The sequence below is a fragment of the Ceratotherium simum genome, chromosome 11, assembly GCF_057802395.1.
Source record: "Ceratotherium simum simum isolate JZ-2026a chromosome 11, ASM5780239v1, whole genome shotgun sequence".
NCBI classification, from domain to species: Eukaryota; Metazoa; Chordata; class Mammalia; order Perissodactyla; family Rhinocerotidae; genus Ceratotherium; species Ceratotherium simum.
This window is the reverse complement of record NC_141910.1, coordinates 17,056,507-17,078,238: the sequence shown is the minus strand read 5'-3', so window position 1 is coordinate 17,078,238 and position 21,732 is coordinate 17,056,507. Positions and strand designations below refer to the sequence as shown.

The window sequence follows — 21,732 nt, the reverse complement described above, 5'->3', positions numbered from 1 at the left end:
AACTAAATCCATGAGCCACTCCTAGCAAGAAAATGAGCTCCTCAGAGTATATTTTTTCTATGCTATTCTCACTCTTTACTTCATCTTCCCCTTATTTTCCCTTTAATCCATTTCCTCCTCTTCTGTGATGTATCGTATCTTCTATTTGAATGTATCTTGTAGTGTATGTATCACTTAAGCTGGAACAAAAAAGCATATATAAATAAATATGTCAATACAAATAAATCGGTGTTTCCCAATGCCAAAAGATGCTTTTTTCTTTTACAGACTTTAAATTTTATAGTGTCGCTATTAATTCCTTTAAAAAATGCCTCTTTCATAAATAGAGAAGTGGTTTCCTTCAGCCCTCTGAACCATCTCAATTTCCAAATTAAGTAAGGCCCAAATAAAGATACTGCATATGCTTGGTAAATTAACTCAGTGTCCTATACTTGTTAAAAATGCTTGGTTGAAATTTTAGAACCAATATTCAACAAGAGGTGGGATTCATAAATGGTAGAGAGAAGCTAAAGTCCTACCAGCCAGATACTCTGATTTGGCCAGAAGAAGCCTTCATTATTAACTCCCTGTGCAGTCATGGGGTTCCCCCAGACTCTCAACTCAACCCTACAAGATTCTCATTTGGGGAGAAGAGTACATTTCCACTGAAGTAAGGCTTAGGGGGTCCTCATGAAGAGTGGGGCACAAGAAACCTTCAAAGCCCTCTCCCACAACATTTTTCCAGACTTTTCGAACAAAAAGGGAACTCTGAGTAATCTGAAAATGCATCTCCTCTAGAGGGTTGGCCATCTCCATCCTACCTCTCCAGCTTTATCTATTATTCCTCTTTTTTTTTCTATTTTTCAAGATCTTTTTGTTCCAGCTAAAGAGGTCTGTGTATTTCTATTTTCTCACCTTTGTTCATGCTATTCCCTGCCTGGACCCTAACCTTCCCCTAACTTTCCTCTCCACTCCTACCCTCAGTGCCCACCTCTTCCAGGAAGTCCTTCCCAATGTACCAGCCCCAAGGATCTCCCCCATGAACTCCGTAGATCCTACTCTCTGCCCCTTCACCCTGGCACCTACCACATAGGACCAGCATTGTTGTTTACCTTTTCAAGTATAAGTCCCATTTCTCCGACTAGATGTTAAACCTCTCCATAACTAGTATTGGCATACCATAGACTCCATAAATATCTGCTGAAAGAACAAATGAATGAATAATTCTTATGGCTTTTGGGACACCCAGAAGCATCTAGCACAATGCTGGCTCATTAAATGTTTGACATTAACAATACTGATAACAATGTTACCCCCACCCGCCCACTCATTACCACATAACGTCCTTGAACCTTCCTATCTTGGCAGCTAAAATCAAAACGCTACTTCTCTGTTTTAACAAAATAAGCTATGTTTTGACTTTTTGATTTCCTCCCCTCCTAGATTTTGAAGAAGTCCTGCATCGAAATTCTAGCAGCTGAACCATCCACCATATGTGCAGGAGGTAAATTAAAATTAAGTGCTAATTGCTCTCATACAAATGATGATATTTTGAGTTCAAATCACATGTTTACTTCATTGGTGGGGAGGAGAGGAGGCAGGGCAAGAAGGGGAGAGGTGGGAAGAGGAGAAGAAATTGCTAAATAAATTTGCTTCTGGGGAAAAACAAAAAGAAAGAAGCAAAATGTCAGTTGTTTGAAAGTTTGAAAAAGTCTGTCCAAATTCTCTCCTTTCATGGGAACTAATTACCAGAGTATTACAGAAATACGGGACTTCAACACGTCACCAGCAGCACTCCGCTCCGGTTAGAAGTGGAGTCCAACCCTTCATCCTCATGGCAGTCCTGCAGATACCAGATGATCACAGCAATCATAGGCTACCCCTGAAATGTTGTTATATGTAGCTATTTAATTGGTGCTGGCCTCTCTCCATAATTAATATACTGATTTTAATCAATTGGTCAGTATACCAGTCTTCACAAAATGGTGATAGTCAAGTCCAGTTGTCCCAGTAAAGGGCCATTATAATTTTGTCATTAATACAGGAAGTCTCTACTTGTATAAAGAATCAGGCTTCTCTGAGTCCCAATATTTTCTAACTGTTCAAAATTGAGGTCTTGCTATTGTTTTTTGTATTGTAACAGATTGCCTAAAACTTCAGCCATGCTGGCTCTTTTTGTATAGTTCCTGATGGGTTTCCCATCACTCTTCTTTCATTCATTTAAAAAGTATTATTAAGCACCTGCTGAATGCCAGGCACTGTGCCAGGAGCGGGAGATACAAGAAGGATAAATTCTCTCCAAGAGTCCCTGTCCTCCAGGAGCTCGCATCTTTCACTGTTGAGAGTTCACTGTTAATATCACCTTTCTAGTCTTCCAAAATACCAAGTGTCAGTTTTTAATTTATCATGCAATCTTGACAAGGCAGTAAGCATTGAGGAAGAACTTTCAGGCTCTTCAGACATTGTACATTTCAATTCTTTATGGCATATTTTATTGGTGTTGATGAGGTAATTTCTTGAGAATTTTATTTGTTTCTTGGCTATATTTTAGAACAACTGAAAGACTTTCAAGGAGTTAGACGCTCTAATAATATGTGGCAACAACAAAACATTAAGTATATATGTAAACCTATGAAGTTGTTAACAATACTAGTTGACTAACTATTCAGAGATAAGTGTAAATTTCCCAAAGAAAAACAATCAACAGAGGTTATCCACTGACCTTTAAATAAATTGCTACCTGGTAACACAGATGGCAGGGACGAATGTGGTTGTCACAGGGATAGATCCAGGAGAACCTCATTAAGAAAAGGAATTGAAAAATCTTACCTTTGTAAATTTGACAAAAGCATATGACACATGAACCCAGTGCCAGGGCCTTATAAGGGGTCTGTGCAGTGAGGAGCCTCAGCTGGAGTTCATTAGCTTCAATGTAAATCCTCCTCCACAATTTTTATAGTTCCTTTATAAAACAATTAGAAAACAAAGGAGTTCCTTAATTGTGCAATTATTTCATTCTGAAGAAAACCCAGACTTGCAGTTTAGCAATCTTACTGGATGTGTTGTAGTGAATCAGAAAGTCTAAAGACAATGAATATAACTTCTGTTAATTCACTAGTAAATTAATTTCCCTCCTGTAGGGTTCTTGAGGACTGAGAAGGAATCTTATTTCTCTCCACTTCCCACTCCCTAGCAGAGTACTTGGCACTTAATAGGTGGTCAACGAATGTTGAATGAATGTCTTGATTCACATATTCCTTCAAAAAACAATGCACTGATTTTTGCCTATTTGACCCTTATTAAGTCCTTTCACTCAACCTTAAGAAGCCATTGTACCTTTGAAATGTCTAATTAAAGTGAAGCAAAATTAGAAATTAATAGGCAAAGGTAGAACAAGGCCAAAATAAAAACAAAATCTCAACCACTTAAATCATAGAAAAATATCTTCCTAAATAATTCTTGAATCAAAGATTAGTAAACCAAAATCTCCTTTACATACCATTGAGGTGTTCAAGACAATAAAAAGACCACATATATAAATTTAATGAATATGGTACAGAAAATCAGGGTCCACAAGATCTGATCCTAGCAAATTCATAGATTTTAATACATCTTTTATTAAATGGAAAAGCAAAATGAATAATTAAGCAAAGGATATTTTTTAAAAAGCTAAGAAAAATGCCAGAGGGGCCGGCCCGGTGGCGTAAGCGGTTAAGTGCGCGCCCTCCACCGCAGCGGCCCGGGGTTCACAGGTTCGGATCCCGGGTGTGCACTGCTTGTCAAGCCATGCTGTAGCAGCGTCCCATATAAAGTGGAGGAAGATGGGCATGGATGTTAGCCCAGGGCCAGTCTTCCTCAGCAAAAAGAGGAGGATTGGCAGATGTTAGCTCAAGGCCAATCTTCCTCACAAAAAAAAAAAAAGAGAGAGAAATGCAAGAAAAAAGATTAAAATGCATTAATAAATTTAAATAAATTAAAGCAATTCAACTGATAAGTTATTCCAAAAGCTGATTCTTTGGTAGAACCAAAAAAATAGACAAATCTCTGACACATCCAATCCAAGGAATCTTTCTTTAGATATTTTTTAAATCTCTGCCTTGTGTGCAATATTGCATATTTTATAGACAAATAGTAGTTTCCTGCATCAGCATAAACTATCCAATTCTATTTTCTTTGTTTCTTATAGAGAAAAAATTAATACAAAACACGATGGAAGCTAGCCCTAAGTTTTGAAAAGCCAAGCTCCCACCTCTCTTGAATTAGAATCATAAGAGTTAAAACATGTTGATTAGAGAATAACTTTACTAAGAAGAAAATGAAACTTCCAAAAGATATCCTTACACCAAAAGTTCTTTCATGGATTTCCTTGGCAGTCTATTACTGGTCGTTCTCTGGAGTGAGCATGGCTTTCACGAAGCACTGGAACCCATTTCCTTGTCCCTGGCTATGAACTCCTGTCAAGTAGACCCGGCATACCCGCTCTGTGATTTTCGTTAGGCTCAGCGAGGACCCAGGGATTTACGGGAAAGGGCTTTGAAAAGCGTAAACTGTTATACAAAACAAGGTGACATTATTTCTTCATCAATGTCATTTTAATGAGGATTGAAGGTCAATGTGAGAATCATGATGTTGGTGACATCATACCTACATGAGAAAAACATGCCTGTGTGTTTCTCTTCTGAAAGAAAACTGGGGAGAACATTGATAGAGTTCAGAGTAACTACAAATTGATTGATGGACTCAATATACGCTGGAGGAGAAAATAAACCCGGAAATAACTGATTGTTCATATTTCTAAAGTATAATGGTGGCACTGAGCCCTAGACAGATCTGTAAAGAAGGCAGAATTTGCTTTCTTTCCCCTCAGCCCCCTCCCATCACTCTCTGTGAATTACTTCCCTTCCTTGCCCCCCAGAGCAGCCCCTGCTTTGGAGCCCCACCCAGGCCTGTCTGCTCAAGACACTCTACACTGACAGTTGCATTCCCCCAAGACAGTGATCTCAGCTGGCAATCACCAACAACTCAACAACACCCATGGTTCTGTCAGCAAACTGAGCTCTGAGAGGTAGCGAGATAATGCACTGGGTGGACAACAAAACTGAGATCCAACGCAGATCTTTATATGTTGGGCTGCAAATAACAGGGTGAAATGTAGTGGGACAAATATAAAATGTTGAGCTTGGCTTCAAATAGCCAGTTTCACATACAAGCAGGTTAAGGGAAACCTGACTTAGTAACAGTTCATGCAGTAAAAAAGAAAAAACATAGTTGTAGCTATCTTGATGGCAAACAGGAATGCCTCTGACAAAAAAAAAAGCTGACACAATCTTAGGTTGCATCAATAGCAATCCAGTGTCCAGGTCAAGAGAGTTAATTCCATGTCTTACTATTCCAGGTTCAGACCATGGTTCCAAGTCCCATATTTTAAGAATGGCACTGACAAGGCATATCCATAGGAGAAGAGGTGATGGATCTGGAAACCATATTAATAATTCATTCAGGATGTGAGGGCGATCTGGCTGCAACATCTGCTACCCTGTTGATTGCTAGGGTTGATTTGGCTGATTTGGCTGGCTAGGCAGGTGTCCCCTTCCTCCCTCACCACCCTGCGTGTGTCCCTCCCAAAGCTGCACACTCAGTGGAAGAGGATGACCTTCCCCAGAAGAAGACCATTCTTTGGTCGAGGGTATACGAGTAGCTGTGCTCCCCTGCTAGAACCTCCATACAAGCTCTGAAGGTCCATTTATAAGAGAACATAGGATAATCCAACTTCCCAGACTCCACACGCATCCAAAGGAAGCACTGCATACGGCAGTCTGCCTTTCTGTAAAAGAAAAAAAGAAAAAAAAAATCATTTACTGACTGTTTCTTTCATTTCCTTCCTTCCTTGCTTTCTTTCCTTTTTTTCCTTCCTTCCCTTTTTCTTTTCTCCCTCCCTCCCTCCCTTCCTCCCTCCCTTCCTTCCTTCCTTCCTTCCTTCCATCTGTCAATTCTTAATGTCTACTATATGCCAAGCAATGTGAAAAGATATGATACAAAAATGCATAGGGCTTGCTCCCAACCCCCCATGAAACTCACAGTCTGCTGTGGGAGATGGTCACATGTTCAGATAAATTACAAAACCATGCATGAAGCATTATAGCAGAGAGCTCATAGAGCAGTGGGAGCACTAATGAGATGCTTTTGGAATGAAGAAGGACTGAAGTAACCACAGAGATTTAGACAAAGAAGTGAGACACGCACAGAGCATCTTCAGATATTTGGAGAATTCCCATGCAAGAAGGAATTATTAGGCTTATTATGTATAGCTTTAGGAGACCACCGTGAAGATGGGGAGGAATTCAGGGAGGCAGATTTTGGCTTAATACATGCAGCTTTTACAGCTAAAGCTTTCCAACAATAGAGAGGATGTTCTGAGCTCTCCACCCTGAGAATCATGTGAGCAACAGCAGCTTGGCCATCTGTAACCATATGCTATCCAGAGAAATCCTCCTTGGGGTCTCCTTTACAACTTTAAGTTTCTAAAGACTTAATTCTATTTCAGCTAAGGTATTAATGGCTGATTATTTTTTAATAGCTGAAGAAACAAGTAAACCTGGAACTATTTTACATTTTAACAGGAAGTCTTAATGGAGAGAGGGGGTAGGGAGACTATCTAATCTGCTCTGATCAAAAAGAATTTCATTCACTGTCATGGGTGAAATTATTTGGGGAGAGAGCCTTCCCAGCACTCTCCCGCCTCCAGAGGTTATACACTGGCAGCCTACAAGCCCTATCTGGTCTGTACATATGTTCTTTTTGATCCACACTGCTTTTTAAAAAAAAGAAAACTTAAATTTATTGCTAATATTTAAAAATCTGATTTCACCTAAAAAATTCAGTTTCATCTAGTCTTGAAAAATCAGATCCAGCACCTCTGGGCCTGTATTTATTGCAAGATAATGCTTATTGGAGACTGAATAACTTCCGTTTAAAAGAAGCATGTACTCTTTCCAGTTCACCATACTCCTCACCACTCCCTATAGTCACTCCAATACTCAGGCCAAGCATGGTTAATGTTTAGCATGGTGCTTATGTCACTGTATTTACAGTCCCTGTTCGGAAACACATAGGAAGTCACCTGCTGTGTGGAGAGCCTTTATAGCACCTTTGACATTACCTGCATTTAAATAATTCTGCTTCCCTTCCAATATAGACTCTTTTAAAAAGTTCCTAATTAAGTATTTTTGCAGGTTAGCCTCTGTGTAATTAGGAGAATTGACCCATGGTTAGATTGGCCCTGCCTAGTTTGGCTCCTCTGTGGGAAATGCACCCTTTTCCCTAAGCACAATTTTCCTCTGGTCCCACTCCATTGGCCTCAAACTTGAACAGTTCGCAGTGTACTATGTAATCAAGTACTTTAGGAAGGAACTAATTGGAATCAAGTGTGCAACCTGCCAACTGCTCCCATTTGAAGTTTCTGTACTCCAGAAACGGAAGGAAGTTGTAATTAGCTCCACACATTGTCATTTCAGAAGCAGTTGTATTATTCCTGCTGTGTTGTCTCCCACTGTTTATAATACAACTGGGTGAGTTAGCACAAAAGGAAGGTAGTTTTAAGCTTCATGCTTACCATTTGGAAATTAGATGCTTAAAACAGACACATTAAAGCAACATCAAATAGTGGTTTCGTTTCTTTCACTTTTCATTACTTTTCAAAGTGTTCATGCCTGGCCATTAGGCACCTTTTCTGAATGGATTGTTTAATTCTATGCTCGGTCTTCCTTTTCATTTAAAGATATTTCTTTTTGGAGGAGGGACTCTCATACACTGTCAGTGGGAATGTAAAATGGCAGAATCATTTTGGAAAACAGCTTTGACGGTTTCCTAAAAAATTAAACAAACACCTACCATATGACCTGGCCATTCTACTCCTAGGTATTTACCACAGAGGAAAGGAAATCTATGTCCAAAGACTTGCCCACAAATGTCTGTAACAGCTGTTTTTAATAGCCAAAAACTGTGACCAACTCAAAGGTTTATTAACAAGTAAATGGACAAATTGTGGTTTATCCATACAATGTATAATATTCAGCAATAAAAAGGAATAGATTGTGCATAAATCTCAAAATAAGTATGGATAAGTCTTAAAGTAATTATGCTGAGTAAGAGAAACCAGACAAAAAAATTACTGTATGATTCTATTTACATAAAATTCTAGAAAATGCAGACTACTCTACAACAACAGAAAGCAGATCAGTGGTTGCATGGGAGTGGAGGTGGGGAGGGGCAGGAGGGAGAGATTACAAAAGTGCATATGGAGGGGCCGGCCCGGTGGTGCAAGCAGTCAAGTGCGCGCGCTTCTCTGTGTTGGCCCGGGGTTCGCCGGTTCGGATCCCGGACACGCACCGACACACTGCTTGGCAAGCCATGCTGTGGTGGCGTCCCATATAAAGTGGAGGAAGATGGGCACGGATGTTAGCCCTGGGCCAGTCTTCCTCAGCAAAAAAAGGGGAGGATTGGCAGATGTTAGCACAGGGCTGATCTTCCTCACAAAAAAAAAAAAAAAGTGCATATGGAAACTTTTGAGGATGGTGGAAGTGTTCACTAACTTGATTGTGGTATTGCCCCATCATAGAATACATATGTCAAAACTTAATCAAGTTATACGCTTTATATGCAAGTTATCGTATGTCAATTATACCTACTAAAGCTGTTATAAATAAATAAATAGCTATAAAATTTTAAAAGTTTTAGAATAATTTAGGCATCAGAAAGCATTTAACATGCATCAGTCTCTATATTCTATTTTAGATGTTACACGTCACATTAAGTATCTAATAGGAGAGCAAATTCAAACTCACAAAATGAAATATCACTAACAATAATTTTGCACACGAGTCTTGGGTGACCAGAGCAAATGGAGAATATACAGATGTCTCATTTTCAGATACAGTGAATGATAGGCAATCTTTATTGAGATAAGCTCAAAATTATGTCTCCCACATTTCCAAAAAACAAAAAAGAGTAAAGAAAAAAGAAAGAAAAGGAGGAAATAGAATGAAATAAGTTTATCAAACTAGTCACTCATCTTAATTTTTTTCTTTTTTTTAATTGAACTATAATTTACATACCATAAAATTCATCCTTTTAAAGAGTACAATTCATTGGTTTTTAATATATTCACAGGGTTATGCAATCATAACCACTATCTAATTCCAGAATATTTTCATCACCCCAAAAAGAAACCCTATACCTATTAAGCAGTCACTCTCCATTTCCCCCTCCCTCCAGCCCTGTCAACTGCCAGTCTATTTTCTGTCTCTATGGATTTGCTAATCTGGACTTTTCATTATAAATGGAATCATGCAATCTGTAGCCTTTCCTGTCTGGCTGCTTTCATTTAGCATAATGTTTTCAAGATTCATCCATGTCACAGCATGTGCCAAAACTTGATTACTTTTTATGGGTGAGTAATAGTCCATTGTATGAATACCATAGTCATCAGTTGACAGACATTGGGTTGTTTCCACTTTTTGGCAACTATGAATAATGCTACTGTGAACATACATGTGCAGGTTTTTTGTATACATACATTTTCAGTTCTCTTGGATATATACCTAGGGGTGCAATTTCTTGGGCATAAGGTAACTCCACGTTTAACTTTTTGAGGAAGTACCAAACTATTCTACAAAGCAGCTGCACCATTTTACACTCCCACCAGCAATGGATGAGGGTTCTAATTTCTTCACCCACACTTGTTACCATCCATCTCTTTTATTATAACCATTCTAGTGAATATGGAGTGATATCTCATTGTGGTTTTGATTTGCATCTCCCTGATGACTGATGATGAGCATCTTTTCATTCATTGACCTTCTCTAGCCTCAGAAAATAGACAGGATTAGACCTGAGTGGTACCTGAATAAATGACCACCTTGTTTTTCCCCTTTATTCCCTTTCTATATCAAGATACGTCATTTATTTATTCATTCAATGAACTTATTTATACTGAGACTGACTCAGCCCTGTGTTAGGTACAGTCAGAAATTCTGAAGAAATAGAAATGATGGCCTCTACCATCAGGAAGCTTAAATTATAATTGAGAATAAGAGTAACAAAAGAATCATAATGAACATACGTCTTAAAGATACCTTAAAAAATATGTATCTTAAAAGATTACATCAAAGATCATTTTCAAGTAGAAATTCCTCCTTAAATCCCTACAATCCCTAGGCACTTCTTGTAAGAGCTGTAACCCAACATGCAAATTGCCTAAAAACACTTAGCTTTACATATTGTGAAAGGTAGGTTCAGGGCTTTTTTTGTGGATAAATGGAGTTAAATCCATATGTCCTGGTTCTAGTGTGTCCCAATTCTCACTCGCTGGCGAGTTCATTTGAGAGGGTTTTGTTACATAACTTCTATGTTTAAAGATTTGACACTCCAGTTGGGCTGCTGGGTCAGATGTTCGGGCTCTTCTGGAAACCAAATGTGTGCACTAACAAAGAAACTGCACCAGGCAGGCTGGGAGCTCGCCTCTGCTCTAGTGTGCTTCCCATAGCGTCATTTTGTCCATCTTCTCCCCAGGCCTAGGGGGTTAAATTGTTTGGTTTCCACCACGGCCGCATCATGGATTCCTGCTGTCTTTCTTCCTAAACACCCTGAGGCTAGGCCAAGCAGACAGGCCGGCAGCCTCTTTTATAGAGGACTCAGCATCTAAACTGGTAATGCTAGAACATGGTGTTAGAGAAGAGACCTTGGCGCGTGGCCTGCATTTCCAGAGTCTTCTCTCCTTCCGCTGATCGTCAAAGAAACAAGAGAAGTAGAAACAGCAATGAGGCAGAAAACATTTTGAATCAGCAAAAGCATCCAACAGCAGATTTCTGGATGTCTAACATTCAAACTAAAAATAGAACAGGTTTCTATAGGCTTAATTGAGTAAATAAGATATAATAAGATTCTTCCACAATGCCCTACACTTAATAAAATGCTTGTTGAACCAACTGCTTCATCAGTCACATGCCAGGCATGTGACTAAAGAGAACTAAGAACATCCTTCTAAACTTAGCAATCGTGCATGTGCATCAATATGCATATATAAATCCTTAACATTCATAGGACCTAACGGTCCTGAAAAGCCATTTGCCCATGACCTTCATTAACATAGTTCAAAACTAAGACAGCAAACACTTGGATACAAGTCCCAGTTTTGCTGTTTACTAATTTCATGACCTTGAACAAGTCATTTAAAATGTCAGAATCTTAATTCCCTTATTGTTAAGGTCCTTTATACTTCTGAAAAGCATTCTATTCGAACTTGTACTCTTCATGGCACATGCAGTGCCTCTGGGTTCTTTTACTTTGGTTTCCGTTTCTTGCTTCCCATCCAGGCCAGCTCCGCTTTCCTGAAAGATGGGCAAAGCTGCCTAAAATAAAAACAAAATAAGCTTTGAAAAAAATCACAACGTCCATCTCTACGCTAGTCATAGGTCACAAGGCAGTGAGGATCCATTTTAGCGTAATGCTCAGGAGCGTGGTGGCTGAGTTCTAAGCACATGGCGTTGATGCCTGACAGACCTGGATTCCAGCTCCGATTCTGACAGCTACTAGCCATGTGATCTTGGACAAATTGCTTAACCTCACCAAGCTCAGTTTTCTCATTGGTGCTTCCCTGGGCTGTGGTGGCTTTAAGTGACATCAGACACATACAATGCTTAGCATGGGGCCTGGCACACAATGAGGGAGCACTTAATATCAGTTACTCTTCTCTTGACAAACATGATCTCTAAATTAGTTTCCTGGCAATTAAGGTAACATACACTCATGACATTTATTAGAGTTTGCAAGGGTCCCATATGCTAGTGCTCTAATTCTGTTCTTCCTCCAACAAAAATCTCCATTTGGATAGCAATTTGCAGTTTAAGATCCACTTTCACAAATATTGCATTTTTCCCTCTGACTTTTAGTCTATTACCTTTTTTAATGCCACACAGCATTATCCCAAGCTCCAATTTTTATACACAAAAGGATGATAAAAATAAAAGAAAGTGGAGCATTGACTATTAGCTGCCATCAAACTTATGCAAATATTCCTAAACATTTAAATAATTAATTAGCTGGTTTTTTTCTTTGGTAATACTATTGTAAAAGATCATTATTTTTACTTTATAAGGATTTTATCAACATGTATGAATTCAACATGCACTATGCCAATGTGAAATTAATACGCAGGGCTAGAGAACTGCAAGATATATTGTCTCTTCTATTCAGAGAGAAGTAACTACCAATGACAATAAGGGGCCAATGTCAGGTCAAACAGGTAATGCTTGACAACTGGCCACAGATAAGCAAGACTTTGACTCATTGCTAAGTGCAGGTATTCCCACAGAACACCATGTATGACTACTGTGTGCACAGCAGAGACAGCAGGGCCGAAGCAGTATCAACGTTGCCCGACCTAAAGTTGTGGAAGTTGTGGAAGAGAAGTCAAAAGAACAACACTGGATGGTGCACAATCACAGGCTACATTGACAGGACAGACTGTGAATGCCATAAGGCAGTGGTTTTCAAAAAATGTGAGGCACCTTGAGCTCTAAAGAATTCCTTTTGGGGGCATCCAAATGTAAAAGAGACACCAGAGGAGTTGAGTTGATTGGAGAAGTGGAGAGCCCTCCCCTGTGGTCCTCTGGCTGCAAAGATCACTGTTTTAAACACTGCCAGGACTTGAGAGATGGGTAAGATTTGAATGACAGAGAGAGGGGACGAAGGCATTCCAGGTAGGGGGGGACGAGCAAGAGCAGAGGCAAGAAGGGGGGAATTCAAAGTCAGATGTTGTGCGCCTTCCTCATGGACACCTAGTGAGAAGGAGGTGGTAAGTCATAAAAGGCACTCACGTGGTAGCTTTTGGTTCCCAACCTGAGCTAATTTTTGAATATTTTAAGCCTAGTGAAATAGTTAACAAATGCCCTAAGTCAGGGCACATGGGAAACTTAAGGTTAATGGTCTGCAGTCAAATAACGTGTCTTGTTATTCTTCATTTCAGAATCGTTTCAAGTAGTCGTGAGAGGAAACGGCTTCCGACATGCCCGCAACGTGGACAGGGTCCTCTGCAGCTTCAAGATCAACGAGTCAGTCACGCTCAGTAAGTGCTTGCAGAGTTTGTGGGTTTCTTCAGCCTGCTTCAGGGAAGGGCGTTCCCAGCCCCATCTTCCAGCAAGACCACACAGGGGACCGTACAGAGAAGGGTCTTCCCTGCTGGAAAGGCCTCCAGCAAGGGCATAACTAGCCCCTACAGCACTCTTGTTCCCATCAGGAAAGGTGCAGTGTACTTATTTCCCAGTCCACCAACATGAGTGCTAAGTTACTTACAGGTGGCAGTGCTGGCGCTGGTAGGTGAGGGCTTATGAAGCTTGAGGTTCCTTACCAAAGTATTAGGGACTCTCAAGCACCAGAGTGAAAAATAGGTGATCTAAATTTATTAATTCTGAATAAAGCAAAAGCCACACTGTTAGGCTTACATGTGTAGATTCTGGAATTTTTTTCAATCTGGATGATTCTTGCTTGGAGTAGCCAAGAAACTCTCATCATGGTGAAAACCTAACATGAAATACAGGAATATGGAAGTAAAACTAAGTGCATTTCATGCGAAAAATGAATTATCATAACATTGGCACTTTCACAAGACATTTGTAGCAGGCAAGTTCTTCATTTAAAGACATATGTGACTCATGTAGCTGTCCGGGGGAGATGAGGAAGACTGATTATGGCAGGCAGATGGCCAGGAGCCCCGGTTTTCATTTACATCTGGCAACCATCACACAGATAATTATTGATTCAGTTTCCGCAGTGACAAACAGTAATAACATACTGCATTTTCTATAGTGCTACGTCCTTTTAAATGCTTCACATCTTTTTACCACAGCAGCCCTGGGAGTTAGAAAGAGCAAAGAGGACAGGGAGGATACTCATGTCTATTGACTAACCACTCATACTAGTCTTGTCGTCCTGATGGAATATACCCTTTTGTCCTCCTTAACATCTTAAAACCCATTTGCATATTTAAACAGAGATATGCAATGTCTTCCTTACAAACATCTGGAATTCCTGGCCTTGGAATAATTCCAAACATTTGAAACATTCAGTTAGTTTTCTTAATACTTGGAAATGCTCTCATGTATCCAAAAAGTACATGCTATTTGAAAACATTTTGAAATATCCCCGAGTAGTCACAGTGTAGAAGCTGGATGGGCATCCTCTGCAGAGTTCTTCCTGTTTCTCCCCTTTCAATTGTGATGTCACTCAAGTCTGCCTTCCCTCTCTCCTTAAGTAAAATCTCAAATCTAAGATAAGAAACTCCTGAGGGTTAAACTCAAAGACATCAACTCCTTCCAAAGAAGGTTCCCAGGCAAGCAAGCCTTCGGACCCAACCCCTCTCTGAGGATGAATGGAAATGGGGTGTAGTGTTGCCATTGCTTGAAAACTTGCACAGAGATGCTGTATTAGGATATCAGGAAATGCAAGTTTACTTTGGATTTGTGGAGTGACATTTTGAAGGCCTATTTTCCAACTTCTCCATGAAATGTTATTTCTTGGGAAACCAGCTCGTCTTCTTTCTCCCTCTTCCCTTCCTTTCCTAATATATACCTGCACAGGCTCTCCACCTCATTCATATTCAAAAAGAAATAAAGGACTGTTGGGGTAGGAATTTGGCTTAAACCACAAACCTAACTGTGCTGGAAGCATTTGAAGAAGAAGAAGGCAGTGACTCAACCATATTATATGCTGTAAGCAATACTCCTAAACTCAAACATATAGTTATTAAAAATATTCTAACTAAGGGGGAAATTTTGGAATTTGAAAAAACACTTGTCCTTCATTTATTAATTCACCTGTTCATTTCCATTTAGTGAATAATACGAACAGGAAACTATGGAAGACACAAAAGATAAATAAATTTTAAAATGCAACATATTCAAATCTACATTTTTCTATCAACTTTATGAATGTAATAGTCTCTACTGAGTTGTTTCTGTAAAATAAAATAAATTTAAATTCCTTTACTTTTCCCACTGACCTTCCTTACCTCCACATCCCAAGTTTTAAAATGTTATCTACTTTCATTTTTGTAGTATATATTTCCTCTTTCAAGATTTTCTCCTAAATGCCGCCTTACATTTTGTAATAAAAAAGAATGTAAGTGCCATTATTAATCAGAAAAAGACTAATTGAAGGCCCAATAATGAAGCTAAGGCTATTTTGGCTCCAGCCAGCTCAAACATAATACGGGCCTCGGAGTCTTCCACAAATACTACAGTAGAGGATTATATGAAGCAGAACTGTTAAACATAAAAGAACAAATTGAAAACTTATGTTTATAGTGGAAGATATTAACATGACTTTCCGAGTCTTTAAATGAATAATAAAAAAATTAAAGTATAGAGCAGATATTTACTATATACCTTTTTAAATGGCTATGAACATCCTTAAACATTTATTATACTGAGAGACAAATAAAATGCCAACATATTAATGCCCAAAAGTAGAAATTATTTCAATATATTCTTAGATGGTAAATATAACCAGAAAATAAAAAGCATAGGTTAATACCTACTTCTCTCCCATTTTCCTTGCCTTTGCTTAAAAATCAAATCAACGAATCAACCACTTAGAAATCTAAAACAATTTCTGGACTTGTGGTCAATATAATAGACTCAGAAATTCTGGATAAAATATGATTTTAAAAATTGTAACATGTGGCCTTGCTCAAAGAATTGAAGAGGAAACCCTCAGCTACAGGAGACAAAAAGGGAATGTAACATCTAAGCAGGAAGCGAAGCTGTGAGGGCTCCAGGCCTGGGGGTCTGCAGGCTGTGATCCCGATGCTGATGCAGATACAGGACACCAGCCTGCGCAAGGCAGCGGGCAAGAGCAGAGCCCCCTGCAAAAACCAGGGTTTATAATGCTGCACCACACGTTAAACGGGGACTGGAAAAGCTACTCAGTGACTGAAGGAAGCAGGCAAGGGAATAAAGGTAAGATGTTATACCAACCACGTGATACGGAAGCACCAAGTCAGGAAACTAACCCCAAAATGTGTCCATGGCCATCCTTATCCCTGTGGTCCTGGCAGAGGCAATGTATGTCCAGCCCAACCTACAGCACTCCTGCAGCCAACAACACCCTCTGAAGATGGGCTCAGAGCACCAAATGACAAACCATAAGGAGATGGATGAAAGAAACAGGAGAACAAGCAAGAAGAGAGGACTAGAGAACAATTTGAAAGAGAATGTAAAATAAAATGTGTAAAGAGATCGAACAGACCAAAGGGGAAGAACATTCAACAAAGGCAGATTTGCAGAAGAATCTAGTGTAAATTCTAGAAGTGGTAATGTTTATTCACTGAAATACACTTAATGGATGGATTAAGCAGTGTGATTAAACACAGATGAAGATGAAATGCATGAACTGGAAGAGAGATACAAGGAAATCCCACCACCCAACCAACCAAAGAACCAGACCCAGATTTTTTTCACCCAAGTTTTACCAGACCTTAAGAGACAAATGACCTGTATCTGATACATATTGTTCCAGAGACAATAAATAGAGAAAAAGCATTTTAATTCATTTTATAATAATTATATAATCTTGATCTTTTAAAAAAAAACTGGACAAGGATACTAGAAGTACAGATTATTTGAGATCAAGCTCATTGATGACAAACATCTAAATAAAATATTGGCAAAGAAGATCCAGCAATGTATTTAAAAAGGACCGGGACCAATTTTGAAGAATGAGGGAGAATTTGCCTCTTGCGTAGCAAAACTTTTTGACGCCAAGAAGGTATTAAAATTCATTATCCATTCCAAATTTTAAAAATATATACTTTTAGAAAACTAAGAATAGGGTAAGACTTCTTTAACATAATAAAAAATATATCTAGATATTTGAATTCAAAACTCGACATCATTTAATGGTAACATCACTATGTAGAGGTATTCACTTTACAGTTAGGAAGAAAAAAAAACAGAGCAGCCCATTTCACCATTATTACTTAACATTGTTCTGAAAGCTCTAGCAGTACTGTGCAATAGAACTTTCTGTGACGACAGAAATGTAAGATGGTAGCCAATATGGTAGCCACAAGCCACATGTAGCTATTGCGGACTTGAAATGTGGGTGGTGCAATTGAAGGACTGAATTTTTAATTTCATTTGATTTTAATTAACTTAGCCACTTGTGGCTAGTGACTAGTGTATTGGACAATGACATAGGTATCACAATAATGCAAGAAAAGTGATGAGAGAGATAAATACAGGAAAGGGGGCCAAACATCATTACTTTAAAATGATGGTTGTGTCTTCCTGTAAAACTAAAAGAGAATCAACAAAATACTAGACTAATACAAAGGTTATTTAAACTGGATGATTTCAAAATAAACACACCCTTGTAACAATCGGTAGCTTTGCCAGAGTTCAGCAATGACCAATTAGAAAACATCACAGGAAAAATAGAGCAACAACATATAAAATCTAGTAAGAGCTAATTTAACCAAACTTGTAAACATACGAGAAGGAAGTTAGAAAACTTTGTGAAGGATGTGAAGAAAGTGTAAATAAATGGAGAGGTAGTACTGACTCGTAGCCTGGCATAGGCACCAGAACCAAACCACCCAGGAAAAGAATCCTGGCTCTGTCTTACAGCTGTGTGACCGTGGCAAGTTATTTAACATCTCCATGCCTCAATTTCTCTACCTGTAAAATGAGTATGGCAATAATAGCACCTCTGTCATGGTTTGTTCTGAGGTTTAAATGTGGAAGATGGGGCTTAGAATGGGGCCTGGCACACAGTAAGTAGCCGATCAGTGTTGGCTGCTGATATTAATTTATTATTATTATTATCACTATTATTAAATGGAGCAGCAACTGAATATTGTAAAAACATCAGTTGTCTTCAAATTAATATTTGCTTTTAATACAATCCCAATGAAAATTCCAGTGGGACTTTTTAAGTTAACAGAATAATTCTAAAGTTTATATAGAAGAATAAACATTTAAGAACAGCCAAGAAAAATGTGGAAACTTGCCCTAGTTGCTTTTAAAATGTATAAAAAAGCTGCAGTAATTGAAACAGTGTATGGTTGGTGCCACAAAAGGCAAACCGAGCATTAGAACAGGAAAAACAAAATCCATCAACAGAGCCAAACACGATGTGAATTTAGTATAAAATAAAGTTACCCTTCTAATCAGCGGGGACAGAGTGGATAATGCAAAAAATGGTGGTGAAACAACTGGCTAACCACTTGGAAAAACAATTAAGTTTGATTTTTATCTCACACCTTACAGCTAAACAAATTCCAGATGAGATGTTTAAATGTGAACATGAAACTATAGAACTTCTAGAAGGAAACAAAAATAAGTATTTACATAGTTCTCCAGTGGGGAAAGACTTCTTAGCCTAACACTGAAGGGAGATACCATAAAGGAGAAGGTCAGTAGTTTGAGTATGTATTTTTTAATTATTCTGTTACCCCTCCCAAGAATCTAAAGGGAAACAGAAAACTGGGAAAATTATTTATAAAACATATAACAAAGGGTCCATAACCTTAATATATAGACAGTTCTTAAATTCATATAAAAGGTGAGCATGTCAGGGGCCAGCCAGGTGGCGCAGCGGTTAAGTGCACACGCTCCACTTTGGCGGCCCGGGGTTCGCAGGTTCAGACCTCGAGTGAGGACCTACGCGCTGCTTGTCAAGCCATGCTGTGGCGGCGTCCCATTTATAAAGTAGAGGAAGATGGGCACAGGTGTTAGCCCAGGGCCGATCTTCCCCAGCAAAAAGAGGAGGATTGGTGGCAGATGTTAGCTCAGGGCTAGTCTTCTCGCACACACACACAAAAACAGCGAGTATGTCAATGGGTAAAAACGTGAAAAGGAAATTTACTAGAAAAATAATGGTCAAGAAGTGTATGGAAAATGCTCACTGTAACCAAGGAAATGCAAATTGAAATACTCTGTCAAACTGGCAAAGATTAACAAAAATACAATGCCCAGTATTGGCAAAGAGATAGGGGAACAAGTGTTTTCGTTTATCATTGGTAAGACCATTAAATCTTTTGGAAGGCAATTCTTAAAATGAATCAACTGATTTTATACATTTTTGGCCCAGAATTTCAATTTCAACTTCATCAAAAGGAAATAATTGGAAATGTTTACAAAGACTTGGCTACACAATGTTCATCATAATATTGGTTATGATGGCAAAAGGAAAAAGAGAAAGAAAGGAAACAAATCATAACATCTAAATGGTAGCAACATAAATGTTTAACAATAGACAATTTGTTATATAAATTATTCTTCACCCCTAAATAATTAAATAATGTTGTGGGAAAGAAGAATAATTACTGTTGTGGGAAAATCTTAATGATATAGCCTCATGTGTTAAAAATAAGTTACGAAACAGGACCTCAATGCTATTTCTGCTTTATACGCATACATTTATATGCAGAAAGAGAAACAGAGACTTGAAAGACACACATCGAAATGTTAACAATAGTTACCTCTGAATGAGACCACTATTAATTTTTACTTTCTTCTGTCTATCTGTGTTTTCTAAGTTTTCTACTATCGTATGTCCCTTACGTAATAAGAAAAAAAAAACCATAACAGTTATTTAAAATTTAATTTTAAAATTCTTGTTAATTACTTAGGCCTTGCACACATCTTCAGTTTGGCATTTGGTCGGTTCTCCAATCACCAGGCTGAACTCACTCCTGGCCAAGAAAATATCTTGGATACCTTCACACAAATTTTATTTATTCTGGCTGCACTTTTTCCTACTCCAGTATTCAGTGTATTGTGCCAAGAAAAGATCGACTTTCAATTGGAAATCCATTTGCGGAGAGATTAGAATGCTAAAAAGGAGACACTGGGGTATGAGATGAGAAATGATCCATTTTAATGAACAGTAAATTAAAAATGGACATTTTTACTAATGCACTAATGGGAAACATGCTAGACTATCCTGGTGTTGTGTGGAGACGTATGAGTTATGATTATAAACAAAAGAAACTGATTTTTAACAAACACACTAAAATTCAATTTATAGGCTATGTGAGAAATCAGTTTCTTGGTTTTGGAGGCACACTTCTTTTCTGATGCAAAATTTTATTTCCCAGTTTGATTTCCAATCTTATTTGCTAGGCATGGCCCTGGTTTGCTTTTTGTTCACTCTCAAAGGATAGAACTTTGCCCCCTTTGAAGATATTTTTTCAAATTGAACATTAGTCATGAAAGCAGTTCTAAGAGTTCCAAAGACGGGCTCAGCTTCCCAAGGGGACGAGTGACAACAGTCAATCAAAGGTAGAAGTTCCAGTGTGTTTGTTTTTAAAAATCTGTCCAATTATCCAGAAACTATCCTTCATCTTAGAAAACATCTGGGACCCAGGGCTGCTGTGGGCACCCTAAGGAGATCATTGAAGTGCACCTATGGTGGCAGATGGGGAGGGAGGACAGAGGGCAGGAGAACATAAACTTCCAAACAAAAGCCTCTTGTTCCCTTTCTCACTGGCTAGTGTTACATCTATTGGTCAAAGGTACTTAATGCAATTTAGATGCATCCCTGGGGGTTCGATGTCATATGAAGATGATGAAATGTTACTTTGTGCAACTCAGAAAGAAGAGACATAAAGGACCATCTTGTCTCGTAGTTCTTAATCGGGCTGCACATCAGCATCACCCAAGTGATAGCAGCTCCTGATTGCTGAGCACCTACCCTGTGCCCTCCCTGACCCATCTCATTCCATCCTCGCAGCAGCCCAGTGAGGGAGGAGTTATTTGCTTCTCTGTTTTGCTGACAAGGGAACTGAAACTCAGAGACGAAGTGCCCAAGGTTTCCCAGATGACCAGAGGTGGAAGCGATTGGGACCCTGGCCGGTGTACTCCGGAAGCTTTTGACCACTTCTATACGTTGCTCCAAAACATGGATCCTCTCAGATCCCTGGGTCCTCTGACCGTGAATGCCCACACCACTCTGATGTGTGCCTGATTCGGAGGTGCTGGTTCCCACTGCTCCCCCTCATTTTGCAGACAGGAAACCTCAACTCAGAGAGATTTAGCTAGCTGCTTGCCCAAGGGTGCAGAGTAAGTTAGAGAGTTGAGACTTGAACTCAGGTTCAAGAAAAAGACCTTGGACCGGGGAAGGAAGAGCCCCAGGTTTAGAATGTCAGTGTATGCAGCTGACTTTGTGATCACAGGTAAGGCTCCTCTTCTGGTTCCCCGAATGTCCCCTCTTTCTTAAACTTCTGGAGCTTTCATGTATCTGCTGGCGTCTGCCTTTTGCCCCTGTTCTCAGAGAGAGCTCAGGTTTTGCCCAGTCGTTTCTGAAGAGGCTCCTGCCGAGATTGTGTCCGTGCACGTTGCCATCTTTCAGGCCCAGAGAAAAATATACCGATAGGTGGAAATTTACTGCAGTTTTGCTTGGTCAGACAACAGCAATCTGGGATGGGGTGGGGGAGAAAACGGAAGTTGCCACCAGAGGTAACTAGCTGGTGAAGATTTTCATTTTGGGGCAAAAGAGCTTCTTCTGGGGGCAAATTTTCATGGTCCAAAGTTAGCTGCAGCAGTGCCTGCCAAATGGTCACCCTTGAGGTTGCCCCTGCTGTACCAAGCGTGCAGTTGCCTCCAAGTGAAAATTGTAAGCTGCATGTGGACTCCAGCATGCAATGTGCTTCTTTGAGGTGTGGTGGGGGGAGAGATTTGCTGGTGAACTTCTCTG

General features: G+C 39.3%; 1 protein-coding gene across 1 annotated transcript in view; it reads left to right on the top strand.

Annotated features, from left to right (window-relative positions):
• ANTXR1 (ANTXR cell adhesion molecule 1) overlaps positions 1–21,732 on the top strand; it is a 221,384-nt gene that overhangs the window by 71,953 nt on the left and 127,699 nt on the right. Inside the window, exons 9-10 of the mRNA XM_004435592.3 lie at positions 1,423–1,483; positions 13,004–13,102. Coding sequence (XP_004435649.3) covers positions 1,423–1,483; positions 13,004–13,102 — 160 coding nt within the window. The remainder of the gene's footprint in view (positions 1–1,422; positions 1,484–13,003; positions 13,103–21,732) is intronic.